General features: G+C 39.9%; 1 protein-coding gene across 3 annotated transcripts in view; it reads left to right on the top strand.

The window, feature by feature from the left end:
* Ssh2 (slingshot protein phosphatase 2) overlaps window positions 1-18,993 on the top strand; it is a 260,142-nt gene that overhangs the window by 73,868 nt on the left and 167,281 nt on the right. For 2 of the 3 annotated variants that reach the window (XM_052196430.1, XM_052196429.1), the window contains exon 2: window positions 222-302. The exons of the other annotated variant lie outside the window; for it this stretch is intronic. In XM_052196430.1, the coding sequence (XP_052052390.1) occupies window positions 222-302 (81 nt within the window). The remainder of the gene's footprint in view (window positions 1-221; window positions 303-18,993) is intronic. 3 annotated transcript variants of the gene reach the window in all.

The following is an 18,993-nucleotide window of genomic DNA, read 5'->3' as shown; positions in this document are numbered from 1 at the left end:
TGAGCTAACCAAACATTCCTTAATCAATTTTCTAGTCACTTAACCAGTCTATTCATGCAACTAGTCACTAGCTATGTTCTATTTAAAACAGCCACCACTAATCAGAATTTCACTTTCTCACCTGAGCTAACATTATCCACTGATTTTGGTTGGCATATTTCCTCATGTGTATGGGCTCCTTTTTCTGATTCTCTGAAATGATGATCTTGTTTGTATTACAGAGCTCTTATTTGGAAGACAGTGAATCAGCAGCATTACTTTGCTGTGAATGTGGAGAATCAGAAATCTTTAGTGATTTCAGTGTACGTAGGTATATGTTTTTATACACATACAAATAACATACAACTTTTGATAATTAAAGTCTTTGGGAGGTGGTGAAATTGGCCCCTGGTGCAACTAATATAGTGCCCATTATTTTGTCTATTTGGCCTTACTCATCCAGATAGTATAGGAAGACAGTAGGTGACTCAGAATGAGTATATATATAACTACAGTAGAATATTTATAATCTTTAACCACTGTGTTATATTTACATGCATGGTAATCTTTATTAAAAGCATTATCTATCAAAAAAATAAGATGTTACATCCTGGAACTTTGAATATATCTCCTATCATTGTCTATAAACTATAATTGTTTTTAGTTTTTCTCCCCTTATGGATATTTTGTTGTTGTTTCTAGAGAACTTTATTACACTGTTGGCAGGTACAGTAGGTCCCATACGTTGTTCTTTTAATTTAGTAATACATGAACTCAAATTTCTGCTGCCCATCTACTTCTGGATGTAGAGCCATCCACTGAAGCTACCAGGAGCCATGTGCTTAAAGAAACCCCTCCCTCAGAGGTCATCAACTGTTCTGGATAGGGGCTTATGAGGCCTTCCCTCCCCATGCTAGAGTGTTGACAGGCTTGAGCTTGTGTGGGTCTTGAGTAAGCAACTAGAGCTGCTGTTGAGTTCATGAGTGCAGTGGTCCTGCAATGTCCAGAAGACAGTTTTGCTCTGGTTCTCCCTTACCTCTGGCTCTTACACCACCCTCAGACCAAAATATCTGTAACCTTGGAGAGGGCCTTTGATACAGATGTCTATTTGTGGCTAACTATCCCATAGTCACTATAATTCTCTGAACTTTAACCAGTTGTGGGTTTCTTTGCTAACCACCATCCACTGAACAAAGAAACTTCTCTGATGAGCCTGAGAGCTGTATTAATCTACCAATAGAAAGATGAATTTAGAGAGAAGTTTGATACTACATTCATGTATTTTTTTCTACTTATAAAACACATGTTTTAGCCAAGCTGTGGTTGCACACACCTTTAATCCCAGCATTCGGGAGGCAGAGGCAGGCAGAACTCTGAGTTTGAGGCCAGCCTGGTCTGTAGAGAGAGTTCCAGGACAGCCAGGGCTATACCAAGAGACTTTGTCTTGAAAAAAAAAACAAAAATAAACCAAAAATGTATGTATTTGCACTGTAGGCATGCCTGGCACCTGAAAAGGTCAGAAGAGGGTGTTAGATCCCTGTAACTAGAGTTACAGGTGGTTGTGAGCTGAGGTGTGGGTGCTGGGAACTGAACCCAGAGCTCTTCTGTAGCCATCTCTGCAGTCCCTCTTGCATGGTCAGTTGTTTCCTTTCCCAATAGCACCTACATGTGCTCACACACATTATTATATAAGAATGGGTTCTGGATTTATCATTAAGGGAAGGAATTGAATACAAGAGTGGTGACTAGAGAAAATGAATGAACTGTCCATTGAGTATCTGTCTTAAAAAGAAAAATCCTTAGTCTTTGCTCTCTGCATCTCCTATAATCAAAGATACTTTTCCTTGCCTAAGTCTTAGTGCTTTTAGTTATGCTTGTCTTTGTCTTGAAGTTTGTGCAGATTTGGAATGGCACTGGGAGAAAAGATTTTATTTAAGCATATTTTGTTGTTGTCACATTTATAAGAAGACTGAGCTGCTCTTGTCAAAACAGCTCCAACTACCATTTTATGGGTGACCCCAAGATAACTTGAAACCTAGAAACATTTTTCCAACTGAGAGATTTGTTCTGTGTCTAGGCTCTACCGTGAGTCCTACTTAATGAATTTAGAAAAATTGTAGTTAGTATAACATGCTAAATTACATCATTCTTTGAATTGATTTTGACTGATACCCCCCTTTCATTACATTTTGTTTCTTCTAACACATATCTGTGGATAAAATTAGGCCACATAGCTGAGTTCTACATGTCTCAGATGCTTATTTTGGTCATAGCACTTGTGGAAACATGTCTTGGTGTTGTTTCTCAGAAATATATTTCAGCCTCCTTACCCTTTTTCTCCATGGTACAGTTTTAGGACCTAATTGTATTGCCTCACCTGGTTGGACTTCATTCCAATGTTGACAGAGTCTAGAATGCCACAGATTCAATTATTGTGACTCACAAATAGCTGGAGCAGTGCTCATTTCCCTAATGCTTACAGACATTAACTGATGAATCTACACAAACACTCTTTTATCACCAACATTTTGCAGATGACAGACTGAGTGTGGAAAGGTTATAAGATTGTTTAGTATTTTGTGATAAGCAGGGACAGCACTGACATCACATTTCAGCTGACAGCTATAAGTGAGCTCATTACCAGAGAGCAGAGTCATTGATAGATTATGTACCAGGCTCCTATATAGTATCCTACAATATTTTGTTCAGTGTGTGATGAATTCTCTGGACTTAATACTGCCTTATTGTTTGGGCTGACTTCTCTCAAAGAGATTAGTATATAGGAATCTATAAAAAATATTTAAGCATGTTGGAAGAGGGTGACTTTAGTAATTTTTCATCCTTGCAAAGAATTATTTAGGTATTTTTATTCACAGGCAACTCTGGATTTCTTTTCCTTTCTTTTCTCCTGCTTGTAGCAGTCCCCTGCCCCCCTTCCCCCAGTAGTATCTCTCTAGGTCAGTCAGGCTATCTTGGAACTTGCCATGTAGCCTAAACTGACCTCAAGTTTGTAATCTTCCTGCTTTTACCTCCCTAGTCGTGGAAATACCAACAATCATTTTATAGCCAGAATTTTTATTCATTTGAAATGTCAGGTTTCAGCCATGCCATGTAGGCCTGATGGTCTCAGTTTGATCCCCATGTTACATAGTGAAAGGAGAGAATCAACTTCTGAAAGTCATCCTCCGAACTCCATACTCAGGCTGGTAAACACACACACCTACCCTACCCCTACCCCTGCGCGCGCACACACACATATACACACAAAGGGCAAGTTGCCTGAAAATTTTTTGTTGTTGTTTTGTTTTTTTGCTTTGATTTTCGAGGCAGGGTCTCATGTATCCAAGGCTGACCTCAGACTCACTGTGCAGCCAATGAAGATTTTGAATTTCTGATCCTTTTGCCTTTAATCTCCAGAGTGCTCAGAGCCCAAGCATGCACCACCATACTTGGTTTGTACACTGCTTAGATCAATCTAGGGCTTTGTGCAAGAACTCTACCACATAGTCACAATCCCATCCATGGACTAGCTGAGGTCATGCTGCTTTATCTTTGTTTAAAGGTATTAGGTCCATTTTGCTCACTCAGGGAGTGTTTTCAACCCTCTACCTCTTTCTGCCTTTATTATTACCCAATATCAAAGGAAATTTGAAGAGGTCCTTTCTAACTTAAAGGCTTGAACTGGTGATTTAGCTCAGTGGCAAGATGCTTGCCTAATATGCACAGAGTTCTGGTTCAGTTCCAAGTACTGCACATTCAAGCCTACAGAGTATCAGTAATCTGAAGATTTAGCATGGGGGTGCTGTTGTTTGTAGAGCAAATATTGAAATCCCCATTATTTAACTTTCTTCAAAGGAAGTGATATGGGATCTTGATAAATATTTGAAGTGGAAATACTATGTAAAGAGGAAGAATAGATGATAAAGCCAATCACTGAAAACCTGTCTGTTATCTTGCAGCAATAATAGTGTGAACTTTGGTTAGATGCACTCATTCATTCAGCAATCATTGATTGGCATGAGCAATCAATCATTGATGTGTAAGAGTACTGGGTAAAGAGTTATGTGAATTGGACATAAAATACAGAATCTGTGCTTAGAGAATGTATAATCAATCAACAAGTTAGTTTTATAGATGGCTATGAAAAGAAGAGAAAAAAGAAAATAAGAGGAAATAATATAGGAAGAAAAGAAACTTAGATAAATGAAATTTTTTTCTAGATTTGCTAGAGAACTGGCTGCCTTAGATCTTATGGGGCCTTCCTAAAAGAAAATGAAGGACCCTACCCTTTTTCAGTTCCATTCAGATAATGGTTAGGAGCAGCTATTTTCTCTCTCTGCTGCTGTTGGAGAGACTGAGTCCTAGAGCAGGTGAATGTGCGTAGAAGAGATCACAGGAAAAAACTAGTCCTAACTGCAGGAGTTTTGCCTTGTCTCTTGATAAGAATGTCAGGGGCACTTGACTGGCATGACTATTCAATCCTCAGGATTGGGGGCGAGGACTTGAGGTACAAATGCCATGTCCATAGTGACTGACTGGCTGAAGTACTACTATGGCTGCAGGTGCCACTGAGAATACTGAGGGTCCTGAGGATTGATTTTCTTTTTATTGTTATCATCTTACCTGCTGTCATCAAGCCTAAAAGGAGAAAAGGTTCTAGAGAAGTTTTAATTCCAATTACTGGAGTTAGAGGGGCTCAGCTATGAACAACAGATTTCATTTATGTAACCATTGCATGACTATTTCTTCTTCAGGCAGATGGTCAGAAAAATACTCAGTTGGTTTATTTTCCAAGAAAAGATTTCTTCATTTCTTTCACTTCTTTGTTCTTCTGACCCCATCCCTACATAGGCACACAGGAAAGGGACATGGTAAATGGTTGTTATTTTATAGTCTGATTTATTCTTTTGTTTGATTTGTTATATTCTCATAGAGAATACATTTTACCTCTGTGGAATCAAAAAGAACTCTTGCATTTGTATAGCCCAGTGAAAGGGAGAGATGTTGGCCTTTTGTATTACTAAAGAAAAAACAAAAACAACGAAAAAGAAAAATCTAAAGTGTGTAAGATTGTTTTTAAAATATTTTATATTTATTGATTGTGCTGGGATCAAACCCAGAGCTCCATACATGCCAATCATATTCTGTGCCACCACAGCTTCTTTTCTATTTACACTGTAGTTCTACATTCTCTTCTAGGGCAAGACAGAGTCTTAGGTTCCCAGACTGGAGGTCGTGATGACATGTAGGCCTATAGCAAGCAATAGACTTTTAGATGTCACCTTCTATGGGAGTTTTCACATGGAGTCACTTTGTGGGGTTAAAGAATAGATTTTGGAAGAAAGAATATTTAAACTAATATTAAGTTTAAGTTCAAGATGGAAAATTAAAACTATTAGTATTAAAGTAAGCCCTAGTTGGTAAGGCAACATTTTTGTTCTGTCTCTCTCTCTCTCTCTCTCTCTCTCTCTCTCTCTCTCTCTCTCTCTCTCTCTGTGTGTGTGTGTGTGTGTGTGTGTGTGTGTGTGTGTGTGTGTGTGTGTGTCTGCCTGTCTGTCTGTCTGTCTTTCTGTCTGTCTCTGTCTCTCTCTCCCCTGCTCTCTGCCCCGTTGGTAAGGATCAAACCTGGAAAGTGTGCTAGGCAAGAACTCTTCCACTGAACTAAATCCCAAGTGTAAGATAGAAGGGACTTTAATCTTCAGAGTTTTCTGATGTACCTTGTTCTTGTATATTTTAAGGAACCATATATGGGATTATCAAACCCAAGAATAGTAAACCTAGAGAGGTTCCATGGTTACTACATTTCCAGTTATTAGTCTGTAAAAGTTGTAAGCACAAATATTAAGTTTGTACGTAACAAATATGGTGAGAGCAGTCTGGTTGGTTACAGGGTAGTAATGTACAGGCCTACAGAGAACTAACTTGGCTATTACTGGTGGCTTATAATAGCCACCTTCCTTTTTGCTGTCTATACTGCATTGTCATGCTCAGTGTCCTACTGCTGTGAAGATACACCATGACCACAGCGACTTATATAAAGGAAAACATTCAGTTGGCGCTGGCTTACAGTTCAGAGGTTTATGGCAGGGAGGAAGCATGGCAGCACACAGGCAGACATAGTGCTGGAAAGGTTCTACACTGGGATCAGCAGGAAAAGAAAGAAACTCTGGGCCTAGCTTGAGCATTGGAAACCTCAAAGATCACTCCTTAGAGACACACTTCTTCCAACAAGGCCACATCTGCTCTAATAAGGCCATACCGTCTAATAGTGCCACTTTCTATGAACCTGTGGGGGCCATTTTCATTCAAACCACCAAATTTCATTCCCTGGCCCCCATAGGCTTGCAGCCATATCATAATACAAAATGCATTTAGTTCAACTTCAGAAGTCCTCATAGTCTATCAGAGTTCAAATCCTCCCATAGTCATGGCAATCTCTTAATTATAACCTCCTGTAAAATCCAAATGAAAAGGCAGAACACATACTTCCACCATACAGTGGCTCAGAATATACACTACCATTTCAAAATGGAGAAAAGGGAGTATAATTAGGAAATACTGTACCAAAGGAAGACTGAAAACCAGGTGGGCAAATTCCAGACTCTGCATCTCCATGTCTGATGTCAGAGCTCTTCAGATCTCCAACTCCTTTCACCTTTTTTGTTTGTTTGTTTGGTTGGTTTTGTATTTTTATTATTAATGTATTTATGTATATCCCAAACATCTCCTCCTTCCCAGTTCCTCCACCCATTCCCCCTCCCCTTTCTCCTCTGGGAGGGTGCTCCCCCCAGGTATCCTCTCACCCATGCATCAAGTCTCTGCAGGATTAAAAGCATCATCATCTCCCACTGAGGCCAGACAAGGCAGACCTGTTGGGGAACAGATTCCACAGTCAGGCTACAGCTTTAGGGACAATCCCTGCTCCAGTTGTTGGGGGACCCATATGGGTTCCTATACCCTTCAGGGCCTTCAATCCTTCCTCCAACTCTTCCATAAGAGCCCCCAACTTCTATCCAATGTTTGACTATAGGTATCTGCATCAGTTTCATTCAGCTGCTGGGTAGAGTCTCTCAGAGGAGTTATACTAGGCTCCTGTCTGCATAACAGTGCTCTTGTCTGCATAATAGTGCCGTATTGGTGCTTGCCCAAGGGATGGGTCTCATGTTGAGCCGGTTATTGGTTGGCCATTCCTTCAGTCTCTACTTCATTTTTGTCTCTGCATTTCTTTTAAACAGGACAAATTTTGGGTCAAAAATTTTGTGGATGGTTGGTGCCTCTGTCACACCACTGGGGGTCCTGTCTGGCTACAAGAGGTGGCCTCTTCAGGTACCATGATCTTCCTTACTGTTTGGCATTTTGGGTAAGGTCGCCAGCATTGACTCCTGGGAGCCTCCCCAAGGCCAGGTCTCTGGGACTTCCTAGAGATTCCCCTATCCTTTCATCTTTGTTGACTGTAACACACTTCTTTCTTTTAGGCTGGTTCCACTCCTTTTTAGCAGCTTTCCTCAGGCAGGCATCTTACAACTCTGATATCTCCAACATCTTAGGGTCTCCAAGGCAATCCAGGCTTCACCTTCACAGTTTCACACAGTGCACTCTGGTTCTCTGCCACATGCCTGGCTGGTTTCAGTGGTTTTCCTTAGTCATAGAGGGAGATTCCATAATCCTTTCTTAGATCCTTGAGTTTAAAGCTAGGCCAAATTTGCCAAGTTCTGCTGCTTGCTGGGGCTGGAACATGGCCCTGTTGTTCCAAAACATTTTCAGCAGCTTCCTGTTTTCCATGGTTTCCTTCTCTGCCTAAACTTGGCTGTCCTGGATCTCAGCTATCCTGAATCTCAATCTATAAACCAGGCTGGCCTCAAACTCAGAGATCACCAGCCTCTCTGCCTCCCAGTGCTGGATTTAAAGGCATGCATCACCACACCTGATCCTAAACTTTTCTTTACTTCCTTTCACAAGGGGGAAGCTTAGCTCTATGGGGGTCTTACCCTGAGGTCACCAACTCCCTTTATTTCATTTAGCATCAGTTGATTTTTTTTTTAACTTTTTAATCTCATTGAGCACTGGACTTGACTCCATTAAAATTCCTGGTGCTCCTTTTCTCAAACTGTACATTTTGTATTTTTTTCTTGCTCAGCTTGTTCCTTTCCATTATAGATCTGCATAAATGTGGCTATTAATAACCAAGCCACATAGTCAATACTAGGCTGTCTGGTGTTGATCCATAACTCTTCAATTTAGCATCAGGCAGTTTGGGAAGGGGAACAAGGGCAGAAGGCAGCCACAATTTTTCACCAAAATATCCCAAGAATGTTTTTTGTTTGGCTGTCCTGGAACTCATTCTGTAGACCAGGCTGGCCTCGAAGTCAGAAATCTGCCTGCCTCTGCCTCTCAAGTACTGGGGGCATGTGCCACCACTGCCCAGCACAAAAATGGTCTTTAGGCTACATACTAATATTCTTTCCTGAAACCTCTTGAGCTGGACCCCCCACAGTTCAAATCACCCTCAGCACCACTGTCTTCCATGATTCTACTAGTATGCCCATTAAACCCTGCTTAAAGCATTCAACTGCTTTCCTAATCCAAAGTCCCAAAGTCCACATTCCTTCAAATAAAATCACAGTCAGTCCTATCAAAGCAGTACGTCCCTGGTACTAAGCATCTCTTCAAAGCAACAGGACACTGACTAAGGCATATATGTGTACTTTTATTTCTGTTTTAGACCTTTTTTGTAGAAACAATTTCACTAGCCAACACACATAAATATGAAAAGGGGGAAAAGAAAAATTAATTCATAAGGAAAATTATACTATGAATTTCAAATGGAAGAGCTGTCCCATCAGCATTCAGGTTTATCTGGATGATTTCTGCTTCACTTCCAGTGCACAGGTGATCATTCATTAGGACTTATAATCAGACTAGGAATCAAAAGTATCGCAGCTAAAAGAGTTTGATCATGAACCATATTCCTACTTTCTCCTTTGGATAGGTTGTGACCCAAATGACTATAATGATAGGAAACTGCTTCTGCTGTTGCAAATATTTGAATTTATTTCAGTATAAGTTGTAAGATGGAGTAGCTCAGCTATTTTGGCCCAGAAGAATAATTCTAAGAAATAATTTTGTTTTCTTTTTACAGTTTCTTGAGTGGCATGTTTGAGAAAATAGGATTTGTAATAATTTTAAATACAAAATATATTTATGAAATTAGAATTATTTAGCTCAGTAAGATTCACATTAGAATAGCCTAGCAACCTTTTAAAATAATTTAATAACAGTACTTACCCAAATAAAGCTAAATTGGAATCTGAGTGATTCCAATCTAAGTGAAACCCAAGAATTTGTATGTTTGAAATGCTCCCAGGATTATTCTAACATCAGTCAGGAGTTCAAAACCACCAGTTTTTTTTTTAAACTCTATGCTAAGTTTTGCATCATGAAATCAGAGATTCAGTGGGTAGCATTTATGATTTGTTTTCTTGAAGATCAGATATTTGAGATGGACTTGATTAAGAGTTGATTGTAAACATCTAATTATGCAACTCCACTTTGAACTTCTACTCATGAATTCCTAGGCTAGGCTTCTCTTGAAAGTGGAACAAGAGACTAAAATTAGTGATCCAGATCTACCTTAATGATTAAATTTCCAAACTTCATGGAAGGCTATAAAGATTTAAACTTCCTGTATCAACACTTTTAAAGTTACAAGAAAAACTAGAGGACAGTTTTTCTTTGTAGTTTTAAAATATTTTATTGGCATATGCTAATTATATTCAGTAGTGATTTTCATTATGGCATTTCCAAACAGTTATATATTTTTCACCTTTTTAAAAGTATTTTTATTAGTTGCCACTTCTATATTTAATTTTTTATTATTATTAATTAATTATTTTTTACACTCCATATTTTATTCCTCCCCCCGACCCCTGTCCACCCTCTGACTGTTCCACATCCCGTACCTCTTCCCCAATCCCCTGTCTCCACATGGATGTCCCCACCCCTCACCCACCTGACCTCTAAGCTTCCTGGGGCCTCCAGTCTCTTTAGGGTTAGATGCATCATCTCTGAATGAACAAAGACCTGGAAGTCCTCTACTGTATGTATGTTGGGGGCCTTATATTAGCACCAGCTATATGTTGCCTCTTTGGTGGTCCAATATTTGAGAGATCTCGGGAGTCCTGATTAAATGAGACTGCTGGTCTTCCTATACAAGATTGCCCTTCTCTTCAGCTTCTTTCAGCCTTCCCTAATCCAACAACAGGGGTCAGCTTCTCTTGTCCATTGGTTGGGTGCAAATATCTGCATCTGACTCTTTCAGTTGCTTGTTGGGTCTTCTGGGGTGCTCAGTCATGCCCGGTCACTTTTTGTGAGTGCTCCATAGCCCCTGTAATAGTTCCAGTACTTGAGACCTCCCCTTGAGCTGGATCTCACTTTAGGTCTGTCGCTGGACCTTTCTTTCCTCAGGCTCCTCTCCATTTCCATTCCTGTAATTCTTTCAGAGAGGCACAATTATGGGTCAGAGTTGTGATTGTGGGACAGCCCACTTCTCCCTTATTTGATGCTCTGTCTTCCTGCTGGAGGTAGGCTCTATACGTTCCCTCTCCCTACTGTCAGTCATTAACAAAGCAATCACAAATGGGAAGGAAAGGAGGGACCTGGGAGGGAAAGTGGACAGGAGGGAGTGGGGGGAGAGTGGAACATGATCTGATATTTGGGGAGGGAAAAGGACTGACACGCTGAGGGCCAGTAGAAAGAATGGAAACAGGCAACCTCTGGAGATAGGAGGTTGGGGGGACCCTCAACAGAATACACCAGAGACCTGAGAGTTGAGAGACTCTCAAGACTCAAAGGGAGAGTCCTTAGATTTTTTTTACCTTTATTGAACTAAAATGTACACAGAGGAAAAAATACAACTATTTTTACTTTTATGTATAACTTAATGAATTATTCTAAGTCACTGTACTAGCTACTTTTCTTATTGTTGTGACAAATGCCCAACAAGAAGAATGAACAAGAAATGAGTAAGGGTTTGGCTTACAGTTCAGTCATGGCAGGAGCAGGAAGTCAGCAAGTCACATTGCAACCACAGTTTGCCACCAAGGACTAGCTTCCCCCAGCAAGGCTCAACTCCCTAAAGGTTCACAACCTTCCCAGATGGCAGCCCCGGCTGATGAACAAGTACATACACCAGGAAATGGGATCTAATTACCCACCCCTCCTGCCATCCCTCTATCAGTCTCTTCTGCTCACATCACCAGCCAGCATTCTCCAGGAATAGCCATTATCATCACTCAATGACTATGATTTTAACAAAGGTTTTATTTAAAGAGTGTGTGCATGTGTGTGTTTCTGTGTATGTATGTATGCATGTATGTGTGTAGATGCATGTGTTTGTATGCCTTGCACAGGTTTGTGCATTTGCATGTACAAGTGTGTATGCATGTATGGGTTATGTGAGTGTATGAGTGTGTGTGTGTGTGTGTGTGTGTGTGTGTGTGTGTGTGCAGTGTCTCTTGACCACATGATTTTGATGTGGGTATTAGGTTATATTTTTTAGAAGACCTCTGTTTTTAGAATCAAAGCTAAATTTTATGTTAATTTAGAGAGGATGGAGAAATGGCTCAACAGTTAAGAACACTTGCTGCTCTTGCAGAGGACCTGGGTTCAATTCCCAGCACCCACATCAGGTGGATCACAAACAAGTGTGATCATGTAATTCTAGTTTAAAAGAATCATAAAAAATAAAGAACTCAGGCTCAAGATCCAGATTGGGTCAGAGTCTAAGCTTTACTACTTACTGGCTGTGTGACTCCACATCCCCCATTCCTAAAATAAGGATAGATATCTGTCCTGTGGAATTGTTAAAAATAAGTGAGGTGATTTAAGTTAAGAGCTAGAGGGCCAAGGCTAGCAAGATGGCTCAGTATGCAAAAGTTCTTGCCAACAAACCCAGAATGCAATACTTGGGACTCACGTGGTAGAGGGAAAGAATGGACAACTTGTCCTTCTGACTTCCACATGTGCTGAGGCATATATACTCACCCACATTTCCCACCCCAACACACACACACCATACATGTGTGCACACACAAAACGTAAATAAAAATGAAATTAAAAATGTAAAAAGAAGTAGAAGGCTAGTAGTATATAATCTGAACTGAGAGGGCAAGAGAGGCAGATACAAGGTCCTCTTGTATCACCACATCTTCAACAGAACCAAAATCATCACAATTGAATGTGGCTAAAATTCAGTTTATACTTCTGTTCTGGAGGAAACACAGTAGACATCTTGGCTATTTTTCCTTTCCTTCACCATCCATTATTGTGTCACAATTAATATGGCAACTTCCAAACTCTAGTCTTTAGATTTACAAAATGACTATTGAAGGTGCGCAGACCTGTACCTGTACTCCCAGTACAGGGCAGGCTGAGGAAGGAGGATTATGAATTCAGAACCAGCTAGGATTCCATAGTAAGATACTATCTCAAAAAAAGTGTCAAAACAAAACAAGGTGAGAAATTTTCTTATGTATCTTTCTATTCCCCATAACTTGTACAATGATTTGGAGCCATCTTCTAAATATGTGGCATGGAGAATGCAGGATATAACAATAAAACATTTATACACAAACCCCAGAAATTTGACCTAATTTGCAGAATCAAGCAAATAAAAACTGCAATTGAGTTATATTGAGCCTCCTTGTTTGTATCTGCAAGAGCAATATGAGCTCTTAATTGCTAAGCCATCTCTCTGACCCTCTGGATTGCATTTGCTCTTAGTGGAATGTTATTTTGGTACTAGGAAGTCAGAGGCAAATGAAATGATAGTTCTTAGCTCTGGTTTTGCAAAGAATGTGTGATTTTTTTTTATTGCAGAAACTAAAGTATCACCTTAAGACATTTTTTATTACTGTTATTATTTAGTAGGTCTTGGGTAGAACTTAATAAAGATCTTTATAAAGTTTATAAGTGATGGTACAGCCACAATTGAGGATCATGATTCTCAAAAAAATTCACTAGGAAAGTATTATAAGATTGTAGATTTGGAAATATCTGAATTTGGAATATTGTAAAGACTAATGGTAAAATACCAAACAGTTGGAATTTTAGCAATGCTTAATCTTAATGAGTTTTCTGAGTTATCCCCAATGTCTTTTGTATATTTTCTTCACAACATGCTTCTGCAATGGAGAAGCAGTAGTTATTCTTCATCTCACTGAATAATTTGGAAAGTTGAATTTTACAAGGCAATAACTTACAGAGGACTGTTTTTTTTATTTATTTTTCTTAGAATTTATTTTTATTGGTTATTTTATTTACATTTCAAATGTTGTCTCCCTTCCCTTTCCAATCTCCCCTCCACAAGTCCCCCTCCCTTTGCCTCTAAGAGGATGCTCCTCTGCCCGCCCACTCACTCCTGCCTCACCACTCTAGCATCCCCCTTCACTGGGGCATCAAGCCTCCACAGGTCCAAGATCCTCCCCTCCCACTGATGCTAGACTGCTACATATGTAGCTGGAGCCATGGACCCATCTTTGATAGGTGGTTTAGTCCCAAAGAGTTAGAGGAAAGACTGAAGGTGCTGAGGACTATTAATAGCATAACATTTGTGAATACTAACCATATGACTGATTCCATACTAGATTTTTTATGTGTGTTACCTAACCCTACATTTTACGCCAATAGTCTTTCTTATCTGTTTTTAAAATGACAAGGCTGAGCTCATTAACTCCACAATTACCTGTGTTATTCTTTGGTAGGTACCATGTTAGGTAATGAGCATCCACTGATGACCAAAGCAAAATCTGTACTTATAGAATTTATCATCCATGGGGAAGATAGATAATAAAAAGTAAATAAGCTAGTTATAAAGTATGATAATATTATAAAAATGCAAAAGGAGAAGGAATTATTAAAATAACAAGACATAATAGCCATTTAGATAAAGAATGTACAAGAAAAACCTCCTAGCATTGTAATATTTTAATTCAGAAAAGTTGAGGGATTGGTTTAACATATCCTAGTAAGTAGTGACTTCAAGTCAGATCCTCAAGGCTGTGTTTACCATTATTTACAAGCTATTCTGCTTGTCAGACATATGATTGGAATCCACTGCAGGCTGTGACTTTCCTCTGTGTCATATCAGTCTTCATACCATGACAATATATCTGATTTTCAGAAGGGGCCTTACAAAATTTATTAACAATAAAATAATTCTTTGAAAAGAACTCAGCCTCCTAAGATGTTCCTGTAAAGAGAAAGCAGGAGGGGCTGTAAATACTTATGAATTCAGTAGATGATAGAAAGTACTGAAGTCGGCCAACTCTGTTGTGGCTGCACTAGGTACATTTGCACAAGGAAGTGCCCTGCCATGTATGAGCAGGAACTGGAAGTTCTACTTGGATCAGCATCTCATTTCCTGGCCTTACTTGAACTTTCCCGAGGCTTGACTCGGGAACTAAAGCGTGCTGAGGGAAGAATTAACTGGGAGGTATTGGGAGATGGCTAGAATCTCCAGGTATTTGGAAAAAATATGATAAAAAAGAAAAATCTGCCCTTGGGAAGAGAACATTGAAGTCACCCTGAATTTAAATGCTCTGCTCTCCCCATACCAGTACAGGGCTTGTTTAACTCAGTTACTTTTAAAGAGTTTATTGCCGGGCGTGGTGGTACATGCTTGTAATCCCAGCACTTGGGAGGCAGAGGCAGGTGGATTTCTGAGTTCGAGGCCAGCCTGGTCTACAGAGTGAGTTCCAGGACAGCCAGGGCTACACAGAGAAATCCTGTCTCGGAAAAAAAAAAAAAAAAAAAATCTCCAGTTACCTTTTGCTCCAGAAGAATCTAAGTTCTCTTTCTTCCAAAGAAATCATAGCAATTCTTAAGATGGCCAGATGCAGTAGAAGTGTAATCTGACTCTAAATTATGATACTGTTTAGATGTGAATAATGATGTATGGTGTAAATTCCTGATCAGAAAGCAATAATATATTCATATAAACACGTTACTCGGTGAATATATTGGTCGAGGTTTTAACTTGTTTGATCTTGGCAATATGACAGTTTAAACCCAGAGATCTAATTCTTAAAAAATTTTCCTCTGGACTGGAGAGATGGCTCAGCAGTTAAGAGCATTGACTGCTCTACCAAAGGTCCTGAGTTCAAATCCCAGCAACCACATGGTGACTCACAACCCTCTGTAATGGGATCCGATGCCCTCTTCTGGTGTCTGAAGACAGCAACAGTGTACTCATATACATAAAATAAATAAATCTTTTAAAAAAAATTCCTCTAAATAAATTGTTTTAAAAGAAAGTAGCAAAAAAAAAAAAAAAGAAAGAAAGAAAGAAAGAAAGTAGCATATATATTAAAGTAATGAAAACAGTGAGTTACAGGTAGATCAGAACTCAACAACCACTTGTAACTCAGCTTCATAGGTATCCAAAGGGTGGGGGTTGGTGGGGGCTGGAGAGATGACTCAGCAGTAAAGAGCACTGGCTGCTCTTCCAGAGGACACAGGTTCAGTTCCTAGCACCCATTTGGTGATTTACAACCATCTGTAACTCCAGTTCCATGGAATCTGACACCTGTTTCTGGCTTCTGAAGGCATCAGACATGCATGTGGTAGGCAAAATAGCCATACACAGAAAAATTTTTTTAAATAAAGAAATAGAGCTGGTTGTGACAGTTCACTCCTGAAATACCAGTCCTTTGGATGTAGGGACAAGAGAATCAAAAATAAGTTACACACACACACACTCACTGATGATGAAAGGATGAAAGGGCTTTGGAGTATAAAGTCATTTTTAAAGAGTCAATTTTTAAAATTTACTTCAGATTTTTGTTTTAAGACAGTGTCTCATGTAGCTTAGGCTAGGCTGTAACTCTCACTTTAGATTTCTAATAGTAAATTAATCTAGATTCAACAGTGTGATAGCTCTATATTGGAATAATTTATCAGTAGTCCTGAAGATGGAAGAAGAGGAAGGTCTGTATTTTGTCCAAGTTAATACAGATGAGAAGAAAGCTCTTACTGCGCATTTCCTCTACCTTTTCCTACCATTTGAGCCTGAATCTCTACAAGCTACTCTGAAATCTTTGAACTGATTACCATACAGTTATATTTGTTGAAGTGTTCAGTTTGCTTTACAAGAGACATCTTTGTAAACTTGGTAAATATAACTACTCCCTTTTTAAGGAGGTTTTTTTTGTGGGGTTGATTTCAGTTTTGACACTAGTAGTCCATTACCTGGTTTATTTTTAGGTACCTTAAGAATGAGTTGCAGGTGGCTAAAGAGATGGCTAAGAGTGCTTGCTGCTGGTGTACAGCTCTTAGCACTCAGGAAGCAGGTGGATCTCCGAGTTCAAGGCCAACCTGGTCTACAGAGTGAGCTTCAGGACAGTCAGAACTACACAGAGAAACCCTGCCCTGATGAAGAAAAAACAACAACAAAATGCTACTGCTCTTGCAGAAAGCCCAAGTTCAGTTCTCAGCACCTAAACTGGACAGCTCACAACTGCAAGTCCAGTTTCAGGTGATCCGACATCCCTTTCTGGCCTGCAAGAGGACCCACATAAAAACATGGCATGCATTTGCAAAGACATGTACACATATATGTAATTAAAAATAAACTGGGCTGGAGAGATGGCTCAGTGGTTAAGAGCACTGACTGCTCTTCTAGAGGTCCTGAGTTCAATTCCTAGCAACCACAAGGTGACTCACAACCATCTGTAATGGGATCTGATGCCCTCTTCTGTTGTGTCTGAAGACAGTGTATTCATATAAAATAAATAAATTAATAAATCTTTAAAAAATAAATATAAACCTTTTTATTTTATTTTATTTATTTTTATTTTTGCCGAACAGCCACATCTTTTCTCTTGATTTCCCTCATCACTGGGATTGAACACAGGATTTTGCACATGCTAGATGGCTCTGCAACAGAACTCCATCCCCATCACCTCACTCACTTTGTTAAGTTCTATTTTGAGACAGGGTCTTGCTAAGTTACCCAGTTGGCCTCAAATTTAGTATCCTGCCTTAGCTTCCCAAGTAGCTGGGATTACAGGTGTATACCACCATGCCTAATTTAGCCCAGACTATATTCAGCAATCCTGGCATTCAAGAATGTATTGTCCTTCCTGTTGTGAATTTTATATAATAAGTAAATAGCAATTAAAATTCACTAGAGCATTAATCAAATGCAATGTTGCCATGTAGTATTAATTTAAATTCTACCATCCAAGGTTACGTTCAAAGTGAATGCCCAGGTCACTATCTCTCATTAAGTCATACTTTTAGGCACCACTGCTTCATTTCCTTCCCCAGTCATGTTTTCCACTGGTCTGGTTCTATAGCTATACCTGGAGCTAATTAAACTGGCTTAATCTGGAGCAGCTGCACAACACAATACCAAACACAGAGGCAAAACTGGCCTGGGCACTTCCTTTACTGGCTGTATTCACAGTTTCTTGCCTGGTCTCTATGTCTTCAGGGCATGACCTTACCTTCCATTTCCTGTGTATCTGGTTACCTTTCACTCAATTGTTCTTTTAACAAACGTGTTTAAAGTATCTGTGTGCCAGATACTATGTGGGTTGCTAGGGATTTAGTATTTGGCAAATATGGTACTTCCTTTTGTAACTTAGGAACAAACAGACAATTATGCAAAAAAGAAAAAAAAGTTAAATTTCTTCAGAGTAGAAAGCATCCACCCCATGGGAATGCATGAAGCATCTAACTTAGTTTGGAGCAGGATGAGATATGAAACTTACTAAAGAAGGAAAAGCTTCCATGGAAAACTGGTGTTTTAGGTTGCTAGCCTAAATCAACCAAAGGAAAGAAAGGTGGGTGGAAAGAATGGGTAAGGGGAAACTTAACAGTCAGGAAACCAGCACACCAAGGAATAGAAAGAAGGCTAAGAAGGCTAGAGCAAAGAAAGGAGGGGAAGATAATTCATAATAGTGAAGTCAGCAAAGGTCAGATGGTTTAAAATCAAGGCCTTGGTGTTTAGCTCTCTGACAAGAAGCCATTGAAGAGTTTCCAGATGAGGCTGGTAGTTTTTAAAACACCCACCTAACTTTACTGTGTAGAATAGGCTTATTTGTGTATATATGCCAGAGTCAGGTGGGAGCTTTGCATTCCTGGGACTAGGTTTGTTTTGCCTTACTTGTCAAGAGGTAGAGCTCTTAATGAAAGGGAGATGACATGTTGAAAGGCAATGTGTAGTGTGTGATAAAGAGTGTGTGACTCTGAATAACTTTTTTTCTTTCTCTTACGTCTGCATTTGTTTATGCTAAGAATAAAAATAAGAAACAACATACCTGCCTTGTGGAATTACTGTGAAATTTAAATAAGGCAGAAAATTGAGTCCTAGCAATGTCAGCCTTTAACAGAAGTTAGATACTGCTATAACCTAACAATTTTCTGGGGGATTTAGATAGTCCTCTAAAAATCAGCCTCCTCTGTGGGTATATAATAGTAGCTTCTGTGATAGCATCAATATTGGATCTATGCTGGGCCCCCTCCAGGTTATCTTGTGTCATGAAGATCCTGAAGCTCTCTCTGTATCATCAGGACTGGCACTTTCACAAGTCCCAACCATTTGAAGATAATATAATTTTGGGTGGGCCAGCTCAGTGCCCTGGATCTGGGCCTAGGTAGTAGCTGAACTGGTCAGTGTGCCAGCTCTCCTTATCTTCACCTCCGGGGCAGCTCTCCAGCTCTGCTCCAACTAGGCCACCCAATGCCACCATCAACAGGAGGCAGGGTCAGCTCTCCTGTTTTCATGCCCTCCCTCAGGACAGGGTCACCTGCACCCGCACCTCCAGAAGCAGTTCCCAGTCAAGGCACAGGGCCCACTTTCCCAAGTGCTGCAGTCTGTGAGGGTCTGTGCCAGCTCTTTTGCTCTCACATTGGAGCTAGTTCACCTTTGCCTTCACCAGCAGGAACAGCTCCACTCTGTTGCCCAGGCAAGGTGCAGGGCCCACTCAAGTGCTGCAACCCATGAAGGGGCAG

This window comes from Apodemus sylvaticus, chromosome 10 (assembly GCF_947179515.1).
Source record: "Apodemus sylvaticus chromosome 10, mApoSyl1.1, whole genome shotgun sequence".
Lineage (NCBI taxonomy): Eukaryota > Metazoa > Chordata > Mammalia > Rodentia > Muridae > Apodemus > Apodemus sylvaticus.
This window is presented reverse-complemented; position numbering and strand designations above follow the sequence as displayed.